General features: G+C 36.5%; 1 protein-coding gene across 5 annotated transcripts in view; it reads left to right on the top strand.

Moving 5' to 3' along the window:
• The window catches only part of LOC125664287 (piwi-like protein 1), a 51,361-nt gene that overhangs the window by 15,840 nt on the left and 12,926 nt on the right, over positions 1 to 22,595 (top strand). For 3 of the 5 annotated variants that reach the window (XM_048896973.2, XM_048896972.2, XM_048896974.2), the window contains exons 10-14: positions 5,265 to 5,382; positions 7,085 to 7,202; positions 9,134 to 9,321; positions 19,952 to 20,103; positions 20,742 to 20,866. In XM_048896973.2, coding sequence (XP_048752930.1) covers positions 5,265 to 5,382; positions 7,085 to 7,202; positions 9,134 to 9,321; positions 19,952 to 20,103; positions 20,742 to 20,866 — 701 coding nt within the window. Of the gene's footprint in view, positions 1 to 5,264; positions 5,383 to 7,084; positions 7,203 to 9,133; positions 9,322 to 19,951; positions 20,104 to 20,741; positions 20,867 to 21,354; positions 21,530 to 22,595 lie in introns of all 5 variants that reach the window. The other 2 variants (XM_056152546.1, XM_048896970.2) reach the window with 1 other exon arrangement.

The following is a 22,595-nucleotide window of genomic DNA, read 5'->3' as shown; positions in this document are numbered from 1 at the left end:
ACAATATGTATTATTTTGTAATGCAAATAAACGATGTATTGGGTGACCCCAGCTTGAAAGTTCTGATACACTTGTAAAAGACGCACACCACCACCAATTAAGAAAATGAAGATATTGTAAGGCATTCATAGTAGAGGACTTTAACCACCCAAGGATTGAAGAAAATGAAATTTTTGAGGCAGTCAAAGTAAAAGACTCTTTAACCCCCACCCTTGAATGAGGACTTTGAACATTAGACAGACAATCTTGGTTTGTTTGGGTTTTTCTTTTGTTTTGTTTTATTGGTGTTTTCGTTCATCTTTTATTATTATTTTGAATGGCAAGAAATTTTGAAGAATCCCAATTTTTCATTTTTTCCTCCTGTTGTAACCCCCACCCCCACCCCTTCCATGAAAAATGATGATACATGTCTGGTTATTACATTTTACTTTGCAACACATGCATGCATACTATTTGTATTGTGTAGAATTGCACCCTTTACCAAGTTTTCCTTCATTTACAGTGTAAGAAATGGTAAACCAAAATCACAAAACAAAAAGGATGAAGACCAAGATATTTTTAAGCGTAGGAACTTCATTCATGAATACATTAATACATGTACAGTGTATTGAAAAAAATCGCATGCATGCATTGCAGTACTATAGCATATGTGTGTTTTAACGTTTGTGTAACATGCAATAATGATTATTTTCAGGCTTGAGTGTAATTTATTCAAAATAGGTTTTATTTTATATTATCATATACTTGGTAATGATTATGCAGATTCTGCACTGCTTGATACAAGTGACGTCACAACAGCCAATTTCAACGACCGAAAATCTATATCAGATCGACGTGCAAAAATGCATATCAATCCAGAAATTACATATTCGCTCGTAACAATCAATTTATCAAAGTTTTTATCATAGTAAATCAATGTATCAGCGTTTTACTGTAGTAAATCAATGTATGAGAGTTTTTATCATAGTTTATCATAATTGATATATCAAACTTTTTACAATCAAAGTATCAGCGATTTACCATTATAGCGATTCCATATACCTAATTTTTACCAGAGTAAATCGTATGAAGATTTTCACCATAGAAAATTAATATTTCAAAAGTAATATTCTTTGATCTGCCTTTAAATGCAAAAACGTAACCCGCATGTGATAACAAGAATATTGTATAAAATCAGCTTCAGACTAGATCTACATATATCAAATTCTAAAAAAAGAAAGAAAAGAAACAACACACATCAAAAATACTATCCCGTTTGTATGAAAATTTTAAGGATGAAACATGCAATATGTTAAATATAATAATAATATTACACTCTACATGCCAAAATCCATATCATATGTCATATCAACCCTCGGTTTGATATGGGGACACTCGGGCCGATATCAGACCTGATTTTCTTCCGCTTTTTAGTGGAATTCCGCTCTTTAAATTTGTGCAATCCGTTTATAAATATGTATTCCGCTTTTTAGCTCACCTGAGCTAAAAGCTCAAGTGAGCTTTTCTGGTCACCCGTATTCCGGCGTCCGTCTGTCTGTAAACTTTTAACATTTTCGACTTCTCAAAAACCACTGGGACAATTTCAACCAAAGTTGGCACAAAGCATCCTTAGGTAAAGGGAATTCTAAATTGTTATGTTAAAGGGCCAGGCCACCTTCCAAGGGGAGATAATCAAGAAAAGGTAAAAATACAGTAGGGTCATTAATAAATGTTCTCGAGAACCACTGGGCCAGAAAAGATGAAATTTATTGATAAGCTTTATTAGGTAGTGCAGATTCTAAATTGTTTAAATCATGGTCCCCGGGGGTTGGATGGGGCCACAATAGGGGATCAAAGTTTTACATACAAATATATAGGAATAATCTTCTCAAGAACCACTGAGTCAAAAAAGCTGAAATTTATATGAAAGCTTCCTGATATAGTGCAGATTCTAAATTGTTTAAATTATGGCCCCCGGGGGTCGGATGGGGCCACAATAGGGGATCAAAGCTTTACAAACAAATATATTGGGGAAAATCTTTAAAAATCTTCATTTCAAGAACCACTGAGCCAGAAAAAATGATATTTACATGAAAGCTTCCTTATATAATGCAGAGTTAAGTTTGTTCAAATCATGGCCCCCGGAGGTCGGATGGGGCCACAATAGGGATAAAAGTTTTACATACAGATATATTGGGAAAATCTTTTATCGCAATTCACCTTTGAATTAGAACGCTTTACCCGATATAGTATTGCGCTGTGTGACGACACAATTGAATGAGACGATTGAACAATTTGAATGACATGTTTGATGTAATACAACAAGAGTTTTCATTGGCCGATTACAGCCCGCCCACTTTCTTGAGCGGATTCAGTGTAGCTGGAGAACTGTAGCTCTCTAAAAAGATCCACCTCTTATAAAAACCTTCCGTTGACGGGTCACAAAAAGCTGCGGACGGTTGAGGCCTGATATTGGTGTATTCTTGTGTTGCTGTCTCATAAACCCAATATAAAAAAATCTTAACATATTTTCCTACTATATACTTGTATCCAAACATACCTTTAAATATTCATTAAAGCCACACACGACCCGAAAACTCGCAGCTTCAAATCATTTCGTTTGTTGACGTAGCCGGTCAATTCAAACTCTTGCTATTGGTATCTATTCATAAAATTGGTTGTAAGTTATGTATTCACTCTTCATTTATTAACACTAACAATTAATAGAAATTAAAATATTTTTTGTACCAGTTTTTGTAAAGGTAAAATAAGCATTAACGAAAATGCTACATAAGCTCATTAGATGGAGACCGGCCGACGCGGCCGCCCTTGACTAATGAAAGCCGCATCGCCGTGAGTTTAGCTATTTGAATAATTATCATCTAATAGGACTGGCGTACGTGGTATATTATTTAAACTATTTAGCTAAAATATTTGTGGGCTATACACATCTAGACGCTATTGTGCGAGTATGGAAATGAACCGGGATTCGAATTGACTGGCTACCTAACATGGTTACGTCTACGAACAAAATCATCAAAAGCTGTGATCAAGTTTTTGGGTCGTATGGGGCTGTAATAAATATTTGAAGGTATGTTTGGACACAAGTATAGTAGGAAAATATGTTGGGAATTTTTTTTTATATTAAATTTATGAGACAACAACACAAGAATACAACTTTTTCTCTTTCTTCCTTTGAAGTTTTTTTTTCCATCTGGCCGACATGTTTTCAAATGCTGACTACTCCCGTATAAGGGAATTTGGCCGGACTTATACCTATGGACCAATGAAAGTTTCTGTTGCATTTCACAACTGTATTACAAACAGATTCAATTGTGTCGTCACACAACGCAATACTATATCGGCCAAAGCGTTCTAATTCAAAGGTGAATTGCGATAAAATCTTCTTAAGAACCACTGAGCCAGAAAAACTGATATTTACATGAAAGCTTTCTGACATAGTGCAGATTCAAGTTTGTTCAAACCATGGCCCCTGGAGGTACAATGTAGGATGGGGCCACAAGGGGGGATCAAAGTTTGACAGATAAATATATAGGAAAAATGTTTAAAAATCTTCTCAAGAATCATTGGGCCAAAGAAATTCGTATTTACATGAAAGCTTTCTGACAGTGTAGATTCAAATTTGCAAAAAACAATGGCCTACAGGGGTAGGTTGGGACCATAATAGGGACTACGGTTTTAGATGCAAATATATATGGAAAGTCTTCTGATATGGACCAAGGTGACTCAGGTGAGCGATGTGGCCCATGGGCTTCTTGTTTAAAATAGACATACATGACCGTTTTTGTCCGGTGAATCTATTTAAGATCCTTTTATACTATCTTTCATCATTGGACGTAACACGCAATTTCATTGGTTCTTGTAAGCTAGTAGTGAATGTTTAACCAATCATTGGTAGTTTAACTTAGAATGTTGGTCGCGGTAAAAATTCGTAATGGATGCCAAAATTCTACGACCTGGGGTGGAGAATAAGTGTTCAAGAAGTTGATAAAGGTATCAAAACCCCATGGGGGGGGGGGGGGGGGGTTGGAGGTTGGAGAACAGGTGAACGATGATTAATGTTAGCGGGAACGGCTGTTGCCAATTATGCGATGATATAATCAATTACTCGTCACGTAGATGTTTTGCACTGGAATAGTACATCAACAAGAAAATTGCATGAAATCTAGTCGAGCCAATCAAAGCTTTTCTGGTAACTACAAAATAATATAAATCCATTGATTTATGATAACAATTAACGGATTTATCAGTACCTTTTCGCAGGAACCAAAATTCGTCTCAGTAATATTTTTTAAAGTCTTATTCTTACTTCCAATAAGTGTCAGTACCTTTCATGAGAAGACGAAGTAAAATGGTTACATCATCCGTAATTCCCCCTTATTCACCTCATTTAGCAATACTTAATGATTAATATGTTATATAGGCACTATGTAAAGATTTCCCAACTTTTATAACCCCTAATTCCCCCTTATTCACCACAGTTAGCAATACTTAGTATTATGTAAAGATTTCCCAACTTTTATAACCCGAATTTTCTTAATTTTCTTTATGGTAATTGCTATGAAGATAGCTCATGATATCATTTTGACTTTCTCAGTTAACTTGAGAGTTTTCTAAATCAAGAGGAAGGCTAAGAACCTACAACAAAGCTTCAAAAAAGGCTAGACTGACTCGCATCAAACATGTCAGATCAGTGTACTGACAGTAGATGAAATTAGGAAACAAAATAAAAAGTGAATTAAGAATTGAAATGCTGGAAGAATACAGTCATGCATATTTGTAAATGCATATAAATTGTTGTGTCTATGTAATAAGGTATGTTGATTAAAATCCTCTTTTACATTGATACATGAATTCATATCAATTATTATTGCTGTTATAATCTAGGTGTAAAGAAAATATATGTAAGAATTAAGAAAGTATATGTAACATAAAAGTTTTGTATAAGAAATAAACAATTTGAAAGTGAAAAAGAAGTGCCAGGAAATGCTCAGAATGCAGGATTTTGCACCATTTACCCCAAAGCTTCTGGGTGCCTAGGCGGCCCCCAGCCTATTAGGGGTGATCTTTAAATCAACTTTTTTTTATTTGCTTGCAAAATCAGGTCTGTGTGTGTGACCAGAGAAAAATCCGCATGAAACGAAAATGGCTGGCGCCCCCCCCCCCCCCCCCCCCCCCCCCCCCATAAACTGAGGTGCCACCACCCCCAATGTTGAGTTTCTGTTAAGTTTAGTGATGACTGATGAGTTTATTTTTTGTTGTAGGACTAACTGATGAGGCCAGAGCTGATTTTAATGTAATGAAGGATGTTGGTGCTCATACCAGGGTACCCCCAGAAGGAAGGAACAGAACATTGCAGGGATTTATAGACCAAATCAATAAGTAAGAATTGGTTTTGGAGGGCGGGGATGTAAAGGAGAGGTTTGCAATATAATTTTATCTATAGAAAACATGGCTTCCTTTGCCATCTTTAGGTTGTCTGCACTCACTGAATATTTAGGGCACCTGTACTCGTTATGAGATTTACAACCTTTGGGTTTTGCCTGGACAGGTCCCAATCAGTAATACTGTATTAATGTTAGCGGGAACGGCTTTTGCCAATTATGCGATGAAGAAATCAATTACTCATCACGTAGATGTTTTTAACTTTTAAATTAATGAATGCAGTAATGGTCAAACGCCATATTGTTGCAGCATACTCTCGTATTGGATATAAGCAGAAGTGAATAACGAACAAACCCATGAATGTTGTGATAATTTTCAAAAGATGGATTAATTTTGTTTCCATTGACTCCAGGTTCCTAATAAATATTCAGATTTCAGTTTTATATTTACTGATGTACTTTTCAGAAAGGTCGGAACAAATTTGTTAAAGACATAAAGGTTTTATAGGCAAGAGGAATGCAAATACTAGTGTATTCTGTTATAAATTTCATTTTGAAATTACATGATTTCTGCAAAAATATTTCTTGTAAGAATTAGTAGTAGTTAGAAGCTGCTTAATGTGATCTCCGCTAATAAGTCGTTATGACCAGACCCATGTGAACAGTGCCGACTTTGTGAATTCATGAATTGCAGCAATCGTACGGCTTGGGTTTGAAATAAACATGTTAGTCATTTATTTTATTTCCAACAAGGGAAGTAATATTCCTTGAACATGAGATTATATGGTTCATAGTGTGAAGAATTGAGATAAAATGTCTCTTAATGTAAGTTTCCGGTAAACCGACCATTCCTCGAAAAACCCTTGTTTATTTGGTCAAAGAGCTGGTATTATATTATGTAAAGCCTTTCATCAGTATAGGCATTTTCACGGGCATTTAAGTTTTAAGAACACATCTTGTTATACACTGTTGCTAAATATTAGAATTTAACTTGATATATATGCAAAACGGGATTTCCTAGCTTTAGGCACTAGTGATACTTATAACTAATACTCGGGTGACTGATAAGGCTTGTAGACCTCTGTTTTATAACTAATACTTGGGTGACTGATAAGGCTTGTAGACCTCTGTTTAATAACTAATACTCGGGTGACTGATAAGGCTTGTAGACCTGTTTTATAACTAATACTCAGGTGACTGATAAGGCTTGTAGACCTGTTTTATAACTAATACTCGGGTGACTGATAAGGCTTGTAGACCTCTGTTTAATAACTAATACTCGGGTGACTGATAAGGCTTGTAGACCTGCTTTATAACTAATACTCGGGTGACTGATAAGGCTTGTAGACCTGTTTTATATCTAATACTCGGGTGACTGATAAGGCTTGTAGACCTGTTTTATAACTAATACTCGGGTGACTGATGAGGCTTGTAGACCTGTTTTATAACTAATACTCGGGTGACTGATAAGGCTTGTAGACCTCTATTTTAGTCTTGAGAACTGAAATTGTTCCTATCATTTGTACATACAGCTGTATTGCAGACTGAAATTTCTCGAAATCTATACCCAATGAACATAATATGATTTTCAGGGGTCACATGAGAAATTGCAACTGCTGTTTTCAAATGGAGATGTTGATTCATGTAGATATTAATGTACCGTGTAAGTAAAGTATACATTGTTTGGTACATATATTTAGGAATGAAAAAGTGCAAGCAGAAATGGGAGGATGGGGTCTCAAGTTCTCACGGACGCTGCTAAATCTGAATGCCCGCATCGCTCCTCGAGAGAAAGTTATGCAGAAAGGTGGTGTTGAGGTAAGTCTCTAATGAACCAAGAGAAAAAGTAAAGATGGTATAGCATTAGACAGATCACATAACCAATGATGCATGTTTACCTAATGAGAGGGGCTGATTTCAGAACCAGATTGTTAAAAATGTGCGAAGTGGTCCATGACTGTCATTGTGTTTATATTTTGTGGAGTCTGCCATCACTATGGACACTTTTGAGGCATCTGTGTGTTTTAAACTGTTGCTGAATGTTAGAATTTAACTTAGATATGCAAATAGGAAAACTTGTACCGATTTCTAAGCTTTACGATGAGTGAAGTGCTCGGGTAACAGACTGATGAGGCTTGTGGGCTTCTTAGCTTTACGACAAGTGAAGTGCTCGGGTATCAAATTGATGAGGCTTGTGGGTTACTTAGCTTTACGACAAGTGAAGTGCTTGGGGTGTCGGACTGATGAGGCTTCTTGGCAAAAAAAGAGAGGTTTTCTGTTCAACAACAGTCGCTCTAAAGCAAATGCAAAAAATTCATGATGGTAGTTAAACGAGTAGATTAATAACAAGGAAGAAACTCGTTTGTCATTTATTGCAATTCACCTTTGAATTAGAACGCTTTACCCAATATAGTATTGCGTTGTGTGACGATACAATTGAATGATACGATTGAACAATTTGAATGACATGTTTGATGTAATACAACAAGAGTTTTCATTGGCCGATTACAGCCCGCCCACTTTCTTGAGCGGATTCAGTGTAGCTGGAGAACTGTAGCTCTCTAAAAAGATCACCGCTTATAAAAACCTTCCGTTTACGGGTCACAAAAAGCTGCGGACGGTTGAGGCCTGATATTGGTGTATTCTTGTGTTGCTGTCTCATAAACCCAATATAAAAAAATCTTAACATATTTTCCTATTGTATACTTGTGTCCAAACATACCTTCAAATATTCATTAAAGCCACACACGACCTGGAAACTCGCAGCTTCAAATGATTTCGTTTGTTGACGTAGTCATGTTAGGTAGCTGGTCAATTCGAACTCTTGCTATTGGTATCTATTCATAAAATTGGTTGTAAGTTATGTATTCGCTCTTCATTTATTATCAACACGAACAATTAATAAAAATTAAAACATTTTTTGTACCAGTTTTTGTAAAGGTAAAATAAGCTCTTGATTAACGAAAATGCAATGCTACATAAGCTCATTAGATGGAGACCGGCCGGCGCGGCCGCCCTTGACTAATGAAAGCCGCATCGCCGTGAGTTTAGCTATTTGAATAATTATCATTTAATAGGACTGGGGTACGTGGTATATTATTTAAACTATTTAGCTAAAATATTTGTGGGGTATTAGTACACATCTAGACGCTATTGTGCGAGTATGGAAATGAACCGGGATTCGAATTGACTGGCTACCTAACATGGCTACGTCTACGAACAAAATCATCAAAAGCTGTGATCAAGTTTTTGGGTCGTATGGGGCTGTAATAAATATTTGAAGGTATGTTTGGACACAAGTATAGTAGGAAAATATGTTGGGAATTTTTTTTATATATTAGATTTATGAGACAACAACACAAGAATACAACTTTTTCTCTTTCTTCCTTTGAAGTTTTTTTTTCCATCTAGCATCTGGCCGTCATGTTTTCAAATGCTGACTACTCCCGTATAAGGGAATTTGGGCGGACTTATACATATGGACCAATGAGAGTTTCTGTTGCATTTCGCAATTGTATTACAAACAGATTCAATTGTCGTCACACAACGCAATACTATATCGGCCAAAGCACTCTAATTCAAAGGTGAATTGCGATAAACTACATTTAATGTTGTGTTTGAAATGTTGTTTAAAATGTATCCAGAACAGGATGTATGAATGTGTTTCTGTGGAGAAGTCTACTACGTAAAAGTCGAGACTTTACTGGTATGTGGAAGGGGGCGCTTCATCTTGATTTTTCTCTTTGTAGTTGAGTTACAGACAAGAAGATGCTGACTGGGGAAGGGACATGAGAGGGAAACAGCTGATAACACCAGTTAACTTAGAGAACTGGGTGATTTTGTTCATTAGGAGGAACAGCGCACAGGCTCAGGACCTAGTGCAGACCCTCAGCAGGGTAGGACCACCCATGGGAATGAACATCGCCACACCCACTGCGTAGGTTTTTGCCATTTAGTATTGAAAAAGAAATCCAAACACTCGTGTTTTAGCTCAAGCTCAGCTGAGCTGAGAGCTCAAGTGATCTTTTCTGATAGCCTGTTGTCTGTCTGTAAACTTTTTAGCTAACCTGAACCGGAGCTCAAGTGAGCTATTCAGATCAAAATTTGTCTGTCGGTGTCATTGTCATTGTAAACTTTTCACATTTTCATCTTCTTCTCCAGAACCACAGGGTCAATTTCAACCAAACTTGGCACAAAGCATCCTTGGGTGAAGGGCCTTCAAGTTTGTTCAAATAAAGGGCCATACCCCTTCAAAGGGCAAAAATGCAAAATTAGGGTAGGGTCATTTAAAAATCTTAAGAACCACTAGACTGGAGGAGCTGACATCTACATGAAAGCTCCCTGATAAAGTGCAGACTCAAATTTGCTAAAATCTTTGCTCCCAGGGGTAGGATGGGACTACAATAGGGGATCAAAATTTTACATAGATATATACATAAATAGGGAAAAACTTTGAAAATCTTCAAGAACCAATGAGCCAGAAGAGCTGAGATTTCCATGAAAGCTTCCTGACATAGTGCAATTTCAAGTTTGTTTAAATCATGGCCCCCCGGGGGTAGGTTGGGGCCACAACAGGGGATCAAAATTTTACATACAAATATATAGGGAAAATATTGAAAATCTTTTTAAGAACCACTGAGTCAGAAGAGCTGAGATTTACATGAAAGCTTACTGACATGGTGCAGATTCAAGTTTGGTCAAATCATGGCCCTTAGGAGTAGGTTAGGCCAGGCCAAAAATAAAAATTGATTTGTTTGATGTACTCCGACCGACCCGTGAAAATCGCCCCTACCCAATCATTTTTTTCAGTACTTTTAATTTTTATTATTTTTTTTAAATTTGGTTTCCAGGGAAATAGACATTGTTTCATTTTAAAGGTTTATATTCTCTATAAGAAACTTTTTTGATGAATGTTTTATAGCAATAATTATTAAATCTGTCTTGTCCAATGTTTAATGAAAACATCAATAAATTTCTAAGTCTGCGTTTTTATGACAATAATCAATTTTTTCGATACTGCAAAAAAATAAAAATAAAAAATTACCTACCTACCTACCCACCTTGAAAAATGTAGGTCGGAGTACATCAAACAAAAATATTTTCAATGATGGCCCCGCAATAGGGGATCAAATGTTTGAATAGAGGGAAAATCTTCTTTTCAAGAACCAATGATCCAAAAAAGTCAGGGATTTTCCACACCATTTTGGGAATGGGGCCTGAGCCTTTAAAATTGGGAATTTTAACAGCATTTTGTCCAAATTGGGAATTTTAGAAATTCACAGTTTTACAACATATTTCTTAAAATACACCTTTTTTCAATAAAAAGATGAACATTTTTAGCTCTTCTGAGCCAAAGGCTCAAAGAGCTAATGCTATGGCCATTTGTGCGGTGTGCGTAAACTTTTTAGAAAAAGGGCTATAACTCAAGAACCCCTTGGCCAATTTCTTTCAAATTTGTTACAGGGTATCATTGGCCCAAGGGCTTTCATACATACTAAATAAAGGGATGTGACCATTTAACAAGGGGAGATAATCAGGAAAATACAAACAAAAGTAGTGGTTGCTAAAAAATCTTCTTCTCAAGAACCACAGGGCAGATTATCACCAAACTTACACATAAGGATGAGGATATGTTGTAGATTAAAAATTGTTCAAGGCATTACCCTGGGGCAAAGGGCATGGTCTCAAGGTCACTTCAAAGTTGACCTAAATTAAAAATTTTTTTAAATTCCTTAAATCTTAGATATTTTAGTCATTATAAGGACTAGGATCATCAAATTTTGACAGTTGATGCATCTTAGGACCTTGTGTCAAGATGTCTCAAAAGTAGGTCACGGTGACCTACTTTTTGAATTTTGCAGGTATTTATTTTAAAATTAATTTTGATGCATATCTTGGACACTTTGAAGCCTATGATCATCAAAACTTGTCAGTTGGTGGATCATGGGACCTTGAAATGCGTCAACTGAAAAATAGGTCACCGTGACCTACTTTCTTAATTTGATGGCTTATCATTTATAGATATATTTTAAGTTGTTATTTCAAATACCGAGAGGTTTAGAATCATCAAATCTTGTAAGTTGATGCATCTTGAGGCCTTGAAACATATTTATTAAAAAAGTAGGTCACAGTGACCTACTTTTTGAATTTTGCAGATATTCAAATTTCACATTTTCAATTTTAGATGCATATTTTGGGCACTGTAAAACCTAGGATCATCAAACTTTGTCATTTGATGCGTCTTCAGTCTTCGGTTTGTGTCGACCAAAAAGTAGGTCACCGTGACCTACTTTTGGTATTTGACAGCTAAATTACTATATTTCAGACACTATTTGACCTACAATCATCAAACTTTGTCAGTTGATGCATCTTGAGTCTTCGGAGTGTATCGACCAAAAAGTAGGTCACTGTGACCTACTTTTGGCATTTGACAGTTATATTTATATATTTCAGTCACTAATTGACCTACAATCATCAAACTTTGACAGTTGATGCATCTTGAGTCAATGGAGTGTGTCGACCAAAAAGTAGGTCACCTTGACCTACTTTTGGAATTTGACGGCTATATTTATATATTTCAAATACTATTTGACCTACAGTCATCAAACTTTGTCAGTTGATGGGCCTTGCATGTTCGAAGGGTTTCGACCAAAAAGTAGGTCAACTTGACCTACTTTTGGAATTGGACACCTATATTTATACATTTCAGATACTATTTGACCTACAGTCATCAAACTTTGTCAGTTGATGCGTCTTGCATGTTCAAAGGGTGTTGACCAAAAAGTAGGTCACCTTGACCTACTTTTGGAATTGGACGGCTATATTTATATATTTCAGATACTGTTTGACCTACAGTCATCAAACTTTGTCAGTTGATGGGTCTTGCATGTTCGGAGTTCGCTGACCAGAAAGTAGGTCACCATGACCTACGATTGGAATTTGACAGCTATATTTCAATATTCAGATACTAATTGGCTTAAAATCATCAAGCTTTGTCAGTTGATATTTCTTGGGTTCTCAAAATGTGTAAACCAAAAAGTAGGTCACATTGACCTACTTTTTTTGACTTCTTAGGGTTTAACTAAAGATTTAGAATACTAAGAGGCTAAGAATAGAAATGGTGGGGTTGTACAATTTATCAGAAGAGCGATTCTAGGCCCTTGGGCCTCTTGTTTCTTCATTCATGGAAGTTTTTCTTTTCTTAACATTCTGTTTTTCATTGCAATCAGGGTTAAATGACACTTAAAACTATTTTTCAATGGTGCATGGAGTGACAGAACACCAGCTTTCAAATTCCAGAGTGACCCTAGCTTCTAGTTCTCAGATGGTTCTTCAAAAATGTCAGGAAGAGAAAATAGACAGCATTTCCCACATTTTACTTGCATCAATACTAATAATATTGTGTATTTATACTTTTGAATACTAGATGAAATTTTTTTCAATAAAAAAAAATCAATGGAAATATTACTGTAAAGTAAGGAAATTAAATAAAAGTTTAATTGAATTTAGATTTAATCATGGAGTTTGAATACATATTGTATTACTCTGAAATTTAATTGACATAAACAGCACAACCATACATAAATTATTTTTTTTTTTTTTTTTTTTTTTTTATTATATAAAATCATGATCCAAGTTCATCATGAAACTCTCTGTGATACTATCTATGCCAATACACTTGTTCAATCAGTAAGAAAAGCACCAGGCTTGGGAAGTTATATTTTCATATCCAATAAAATCATTTTGTAAAGTAATTTATTTCTAAATGTACATATGTTAATATTAATGATAAAAGTAAGCTAAATTGAACTAATGCTGCTTTATACAATATCATCATTTCTGGTGATTAGACTCTCCAAACGAAGTGTACTGCTTCAAAGATTAAAAAAATTATTTTCCAGGGTTTGACATTTACTTTTTTGAGCACTAGACCAGTCGGGCTACTTCAAATGCATTTTACTAGACCTGACCTTACATCCACTAGCCCTGACCAACTGTACAGAAAAAAGTGATAGTTTCTCCATATTTAATTACTTCTAATGACAAACGTTAAGTTTGAACTAATCCTTATTTGATTGTCTCAAAAACATCAGTCTCGTCAATCAATTTGATATGCTTTAATTTTCAAACACATTTTCTGTTTCGTTAAATTCTACTCGGCACGGGAATTCTTTAAACCATTTAGAATAAAATGATCTCGACCGTTGTTTTTTTAAAAAAAAATTCTATTTCATAAGCCCTGCTTTGTTTCTTCCCAACCTTTTCCTTTTCTTTCTTGGGACATCTTTCCTTGAGGACGAGACGTCGTATTTGAATATAGAGACATTCCCGCACATATGTCAACACCGAAAAATGGCTCTTTACGACGTAATTTATTAATTTGATAAACACTTTCTTATATTTAATTCAAATAAACGGTTTTTTTTAAAAATGAATTCAATTTATATCTATTTATCCGAAACATAACTTTACACCCATCATCGAGTAGATGTCGTAAAACATCACTTCCATAGTGCAGATTTAAGTTTGTAAAAATCATGGCCCCCAGATGTAGGCCACAGTAAGTGCCAGAGCTTTGATATTTTACACGAGTATTCCTTGGGGTACCTGTAAAGAACGAAACGAAATCAAACGTATCGAAACCCACCGAAACGAAACGAAGCCTACCAAAACGAAACAGATTGTATAACCGAACTCTTTTAATTATAATAATTAAAAATGGTATCTTAGGCCCCTGTTAAAGTTTACACATATAAATAAAATTCGCGTCCCCTTTCAGTCTTCACGAAAAACTTTGTAAAGCCTCCCAGTATAATAATTGTGCAAGCCCGAACAATATTTTGCAGGCCCAAAATGTTTTTTTTTTTCTAATTTGACCTCTTGTTATTTGCTGATTCTACTCTATAGACACATGCACAGTTCTTCTACTGTAGGAAAATACAGGTCAAGATGATCATAGTTAGAGAACAACTAACATTAAAAGGATTATCTTATTTTTCAACATATTAATCCAGTATATGCGAAAGTTTTTGGACCACACAGGACATTCGGTCTAGTGTAATCAATGAACACACAGGACCGAACCAAATTTTGTCAGACCGAAAAACCTAATGTAAAAAAGTGAAAATGCAAAACCAAGGGAATCTTATTTATTATACTAGTAATACTATATCAGGAATCCCTTCCGTATAATACTTTAGACAGTCTATGCGGTTTTAATCAATTCATTTACGTATTTGGATGTGTGCTATTTTTTTTTTTTTTTTTACTTATAACAAACTCCGCATCAAGATAGTAAAGCTCAAAACCGGACATTGAGACATCGGACATTCCGGTCCGGTGTAAAAAATGATGCATCAGACCTGAGGCACTGCACATCGGTCAGGTCCGACGGTCCGATGTCTTTCGCATAGACTGATTAATCTCGCAGATACATCAGCAGCTCATGTTCAACTCTGTTTTGTATACACCACGTACAAAACATTTTGTTTTCTCCAGAATCACTTAAATGTTAGCCAAGGCCTACCCTCGCAGTGTTCGAAATTGGTTTAAAACTTGGTATAGACCACAGGTCTATGCCAAAATAAGATGACTTAGACCTCATCGAATTGGCATAGACCACAATATTGAAAAAATAATAACATAAATTTAAAACATTTTCATTTACTTCTAATATACTTAGAAAGTGTATTTTCTTTCCATTTCTGTAATATCATCCTTTCCTCATAATGTTTATCAGACGTCGACTGACCATGCAAGGCCCTCTTGGATAACTTTATTGCTTTAAATCTAGAAAATTGGCATAGACAATTTGGTCTATCTCAATTACAGTTGGCATAGACCAGTGCCATTTGACATAGACTCGGTCTATGGTTAATTTCGAACACTGCCCTCAGTCCAATGGGGCATGAATTTTCGTTTTTTTCTCCTCGTACGACAGTTTTTTTTTTTTATCGGATGGTTGTGATTGTGAAATATGCTTGGGTGGTTTTGAATTTCCCGGACGAGCCCCCTCCGTATACTTCAAAAAAGGCAGCATGGTTGATAATTTTTCTATGCGAAATTTGACTACTAAGTCATGACATTTAGTCTGAGTCAATCTCGCGCTTTATTTGTAATATATACAGAACATACAAGAAAACATTTACAGGCCCACCGGACTCCAGGGTTTAATATTTTAAGAAGCCCGATCCCGATTTTACTGGCATCGGGCCACTGGTTAACGTCGAAGACTGCCCTTTGATGTAGATCCGAAGGTAATTGCACATGGTATTCATGTGCTTTGTGTTGTCGTCGTCGTCCCCCCCCCCCCCCTTCGAACTTCAAGCCGAAAGTCTACATCAAAGGGGGAGGCGAATTTTATTTATATGTGTAAACTTTAACAGGAGCCTGAAATACCATTTTTAGCTCACCTGAACCGAAGGTTCAAGTGAGCTATTCTGATCACATTTTGTCCCGCGTCTGTAAACTTTTCACATTTTCGACTTCTTCTCCAGAACCACTAGGCCAATTTCAACCTAACTGGGCCAAAAGCATCCTTGGGTGAAGGGCTTTCAAGTTTGTTCAAATCAAGGGCCATGCCCCTTTCAAAGGGGAGATAATCGCAAAAATAGGGTGGGGTCATTTAAAAATCTTCTCAAGAAACCACTAAGCCAGAAAAGCTGATTTTTACATGAAAACTTTCTGACATAGTGCAGATTCAAGTTTGTTCAAATCATGGCCCCCCGGGGATAAGATGGGGCCCCAAGGGGTGGATCAAAGTTTTTGCACACAAATATATAGGGAAAAACTTTAAAAATCTTCTTCTTAAGAACCACTAAGCCAGAAAAGCTGAGATTTACATGAAAGCTTCCTGACATAATGCAGATTCAAGTTTGTTCAAATCATGGGCCTCGGGGGTTGGATGGGACCACAATAGGGGATCAAAGTTTTACATACAAATATATAGGAAAAATCTTTAAAAATCTTCTTCTCAAGAACCACTAAGTCAGAAAAGCTGATTTTTACATGAAAACTTCCTGACATAGTGCAGATTCAAGTTTGTTCAAATCATGGCCCCCGGGGATAGGATGGGGCCCCAAGGGGGGATCAAAGTTTTGCACACAAATATATAGGGAAAAACTTTAAAAATCTTCTTCTCAAGAACCACTAAGCCAGAAAAGCTGAGATTTACATGAAAGCTTCCTGACATAATGCAGATTCAAGTTTGTTCAAATCATGGCCCCCGGGGGTTGGATGGGGCCACAATAGGGGATCAAAGTTTTACATACAAATATATAGGAAAAATCTTCTTCTCAAGATCCACTGAGGCAGAAAAGCTGAGATTTATATGAAAGCTTCCTTATATAATGCAGATTCTAAATTGTTAAAATCATGGCCCCCGGGGGTCGGATGGGGCCACAATAGGGGGTCAAAGTTTTACATACAAATATATAGGGAAAATCTTTAAAAATCTTCTTCTCAAGAACCACTGAGCCAGAAAAGCTGAGATTTATATGAAAGCTTCCTGATATAGTACAGATTCTAAATTGTTAAAATCATGGCCCCCGGGGATTGGATGGGGCCACAATAGGGGGTCAAAGTTTTTTTGTTGTTGTTGATATAGTGCAGATTCAAGTTTGTTAAAATCATGGACCCCTGGGGATTGGATGGGGCCTCAAGGGGGGCATCAAAGTTTTACATACAAATTTATAGGAAAAATCTTCTTCCCAGAACCACTAAGCCAGAAAAGCTGAGATTTATATGAAAGCTTTCTGATATAGTGCAGATTCAGGTTTGTTAAAATCATGGCCCCCTGGGGTAGGATGGGGCCACAATAGGGGATCAAAGTTTTACATACAAATATATAGGGAAAATCTTTAAAAATCTTCTTCTCAAGAACCATTGGGCCAAAGAAGTTCACATTTACATGAAAGCTTTCTGACATAGTGTAGATTCAAGTTTGCAAAAACCATGGCCTCCAGGGGTAGGTTTGGGGCCATAATAGGGACTACGGTTTTACATGCAAATAGATATGGAAAATCTTCTGATATGGACCAAGGTGACTCAGGTGAGCGATGTGGCCCATGGGCCTCTTGTTAATTATTATAATTAAAAGATTTCGATTATACAGTGTTTCGGTAGGTTTCGTTGCGCACTTTAAAGGTACCCGTATTCCTTGTGACAAGACCTTTCTGTGGGTACGAACATTTTTTACCCTTGGAGTTGGACCTAGTTTTTGAAAACTCTTAATCTTGCTATTAACTATTGAACAGTAAGAGCTAGAGCTTCAATATTTCACATGAGAATTTCTTGTGAGAAGAACTTTCTGTGGGTACCAATATTTTTTAGCTCAAGTGAGCTTTTCTGATCACCCGTATTCCGGCGTCCGTCTGTAAACTTTTCACATTTTCAACTTCTTCTCAACAACCACTGGGCCAATTTCAACCAAAGTTGGCACAAAACATCCTTAGGTAAAGGGAATTCTAAATTGTTAAAATAAAAGGCCAGGCTACCTTCCAAGGGGAGATAATCAAGAAAAGGTAAAAATAGGGTAGAGTCATTAAAAAATCTTCTCAAGAACCACTGAGCCAGAAAAGCTGAGATTTATATGAAAGCTTCCTTATATAATGCAAATTCTAAATTGTTAAAATCATGGCCCCCGGGGGTCGGATGGGGCCACAATAGGGGGTCAAAGTTTTACATACAAATATATAGCAAAAATCTTTAAAAATCTTCTTCTCAAGAACCACTGAGCCAGAAAAGCTGAGATTTATATGAAAGTTTCTTTATATAATGCAGATTCTAAATTGTTAAAATCATGGCCCCCGGGGGTCGGATGGGGCCACAATAGGGGATCAAAGTTTTACATACAAATGTATAGGGAAAATCTTTAAAACTCTTCTTCTCAAGAACCACTGAGCCAGAAAAGCTGAGATTTATATGAAAGCTTCCTTATATAATGCAGATTCTAAATTGTTAAAATCATGGCCCGCGGGGGTCGGATGGGGCCACAATAGGGGGTCAAAGTTTTACATACAAATATATAGGGATAATCTTTAAAAATCTTCTTCTCAAGAACCACTGAGCCAGAAAAGCTGAGATTTATATGAAAGCTTCCTGATATAGTTCAGATTATAAATTGTTAAAATCATGGCCCCCAGGGGTCGGATGGGGCCACAATAGGGGGTCAAAGTTTTACATACAAATATATAGGAAAAATCTTCTTCCCAAGAACCACTAAGCCAGTAAAGCTGAGATTTATATGAAAGCTTCCTGATATAGTACAGATTCTAAATTGTTAAAATCATGGCCCCTGGGAATAGGATGGGGCCACAATAGGGGGTCAAAGTTTTTTTCTTGTGTGTTTGTTTTTTGTTTTTTATATATATAAATATAGTGCAGATTCAAGTTTGTTAAAATCATGGACCCCGGGGATTGGATGGGGCCTCAAGGGGGGCAACAAAGTTTTACATACAAATTTATAGGAAAAATCTTTTATTAAAATCTTCTTTTCAAGAACCACTGAGCCAGAAAAGCTGAGGTTTATATGAAAGCTTCCTGATATAGTTCAGATTATAAATTGTTAAGATCATGGCCCCCAGGGGTCGGATGGGGCCACAATAGGGGGTCAAAGTTTTACATACAAATGTATAGGAAAAATCTTTAAAAATCTTCTTCCCAGAACTACTAAGCCAGAAAAGCTGAGATTTATATGAAAGCTTTCTGATATAGTGCAGATTCAGGTTTGTTAAAATCATGGCCCCCTGGGGTAGGATGGGGCCACAATAGGGGATCAAAGTTTTACATACAAATATATAGGGACAATCTTTAAAAATCTTCTTCTCAAGAACCATTGGGCCAAAGAAGTTCACATTTACATGAAAGCTTTCTGACATAGTGTAGATTCAAGTTTGCAAAAACCATGGCCTCCAGGGGTAGGTTAGGGCCACAGTAGGGACTATAAGGTTTCACATGCAAATAGATATGGAAAATCTTCTGATATGGACCAAGGTGACTCAGGTGAGCGATGTGGCCCATGGGCCTCTTGTTACCCTTGACCTTGTGACAAAACCTTTGCGTGAGTACCAACATTTTTGACCCTGTGACTTGGGGAGTTTGACCTACTTTTAAAAAAATTGACATTGGTGATAACTTCTAAATTGGTAACGATTAGAGCTCTCATATTGCAGATGAGCATTTCTTGCGACAAGATATTTCTACTGGTACCAAGATTGGAATTGGTCATTTTTGTTTCACAAATACATCTTGTTTTTTTCAAAATCTGTCAATGGCATAGCAAAATATAATTTTTGACTAAGAAAAACATTTATTGTACAAAAACAAGAGAAACCTAATAACACAACATTAGATAATCACTTTTTTGCAAAAAAATGCATCTGGAAGAATAGTTGTCTTGCAAGACACATTCATATGCCTGTTTTGAGGTTGAAAGTGTTTGATATAATCAAATACTGGTGTTATTACTGAAATATATAAAGTAATTTTCATTGAATTCAGTGTTTACTGACAATGCCCCTTTTAAGTTCACTACTGGACTTTTTTTGATGTGAAATTTTTCTTGTTAGATGTGAGCTGCCTGATGACAGAACAGATAGCTTCTTGGGTGCGATGAAAGACCACGTCACTCCTGAAACCCAACTAGCAGTGATTGTCCTTCCTACTAACAGGAAGGACCGTTACGATGCCATCAAAAAGTTCTGTTGTGTGGACCACCCCGGTGAGCTGCCCTTAACCACTGATTGTACTGTTGGACACCTGACACAAATGCTTTCTGATACTGTAAAGACTTCTCATATATAAAACATGATTGCATGTGAACGACATCTATTGTGAATCGTGTCAATTGCGTTTTCTATAAAACTTATCTCGAATACAACTGGTGCTTGTATGTATGCTTCCTAATGAGTTGTGTCGTCTGAGGTGATAAGTAATGACAACAACCTCCAGGCAATCCACCGTAATGTGAGGGTCAGCAGGTCAAGGTCATACAGGAGCAATAATTGAATGCAGGTGTTGCTGTATGTTGTGTATTTAAGATGAGGTGCAGTCAGATCTGGTGCACTAATTTGTGTTGTTATGGCTTAAAATGCTTGAACTGTGGTTGATGATGAATCGAGATAGTCGTGTTTTAGCAAAATCATAAATTTGCACTTGTTCATCACTGTGAAAGCATCTGATATTTTAATCTGTCTTAACTAAATAGATAAATAGTATTTGTTCCGGTACAATTACAGTTTGATCCAAAAGTTTGCAGGTTACTATGCGAGATCTTAAAGATGGTGCCAAATGTTGCCTGTAAACTATGATTTTGAATTGTACAGAAATAATTATTTAGTTGGTGATTTGTTACTGCAGTACCCAGTCAGTGTGTAGTCCAGAGGACATTATCAAAGAAGCAGATGTTGATGTCAGTGGCCACAAAGATCGCTATTCAACTCAACTGTAAACTGGGTGGAGAGGTCTGGTGTTTAGAAGTTCCAGTAAGTAAAAACATCACACCACATGCCAGTATTTTGTGTACTCTATATGTAAAAACAGCGCACCTATATATTTACATAAAAGCAGCCCATCACAAACCCACATTGTATGTATCATTTAATTAGAAACAGCCCACCACAAACCCACATTGTATGTATCATTTAAATAGAAACAGCCCACCATATACGTGTGCTAGTACAATATGTATTGTCTGCGTAAAATTGTCACACCACTAACCAGCTTTGTGTGTGTTCAATGTTTTAAATCTCTCTGTTTGTAGTGTTTGTAAACCTTTCCCTATTTTGTAAACCTTTCCTTGTGTAGAAGAATGCTGTAGTGTGTGCATGTTTTGGTGTTCCTTGTCTAATGGATGTCCGAGATTTCGACGTTTGATTTTACCCAGACTGTCAGTAACTCAAGTGTTCCTTGTATAGTGAATGTTCGAGATTTATGACTGAAGTTGCATTAAATATTTGATTGTACACTGTAGCTTAAGAACATGATGGTGGTGGGTATAGATTCTTACCACGATTCGAGTAAGAAGGGCCGATCTGTGGGTGGAGTGGTAGCCTCCACGAATCAAGCCTTAACCCGATACTATTCCCGATGTACGTTCCAGCACTCCATGCAGGAACTCATGGATGGCCTGAAAGTTTGTATGAAAGGTTTGCTCATCATTCATTTTGAAAATCAGTATAGAAATGGACATGCTTTCATGGAATTGAATATGATCAAGGTAAGTTTAAAATGGAAAGGAGTTGATAGGGCTGAAACACTGGGCAGGATTTGTTAGGTAAGTATATAATGAGGGACCAGTGGCAATGTAAACACTGGATAGGTCTTGTTAAGTAAGCATATACTGAGGGACCAGTGGCAATGTATATAGCAAAACTAACCTTCAAGGAATTCACAGGGACAACCATCAAATTCCTCATAATCAAAGCCTAAAAGGAAGTTCATGTAATATTTATAAATTCCCTTGCATTGAAGATATGCTAATTTCTTCAAAGCATATTCTGTATTTCTAATCACGAAAAGACTAGAGGTGGGATAATACCCGGATATACCTGATGGTAGTGGGTATAAATTCTTATTATGATTCAATGAGGTGGGATAATACCTGGATATACCTGATGGTAGTGGGAATAAATTCTTATTATGATTCAATGAGGTGGGATAATACCCGGATATACCTGATGGTAGTGGGTATAAATTTTTATTATGATTCAATGAGGTGGGATAATACCTGGATATACCTGATGGTAGTGGTTATAAATTCTTATTATGATTCAATGAGGTGGGATAATACCTGGATATACCTGATGGTAGTGGGTATAAATTCTTATTATGATTCAATGAGGTGGGATAATACCTGGATATACCGGATGGTAGTGGGTATAAATTCTTATTATGATTCAATGAGGTGGGATAATACCTGGATATACCTGATGGTAGTGGTTATAGATTCTTGTGATTCAAGTCCTTTGCTAGAAGTGGTGAGATAAACCTGACTTAGTGGTGTGATACACCGTACTAGATTTAGTGGTTGTACAATGTAGATACATGCATCACATTTTATGGATGTAAGGCCTGTATTGTATCTATGTATACAGGACAGCGTTTAGTGGAAGAAAAAGTTGTATTGATCTGCATGGTTACTGCCCCTAACTGTACTAACCATTCTATTGCTTGTTTCTCTAATTGCATGTCACTTGTATGATTGTTCAGGCT

This window comes from Ostrea edulis, chromosome 1 (assembly GCF_947568905.1).
Source record: "Ostrea edulis chromosome 1, xbOstEdul1.1, whole genome shotgun sequence".
NCBI lineage: Eukaryota > Metazoa > Mollusca > Bivalvia > Ostreida > Ostreidae > Ostrea > Ostrea edulis.
Note: the sequence above shows the minus strand (reverse complement) of the source record. Positions and strands in the feature narration are given on the sequence as shown.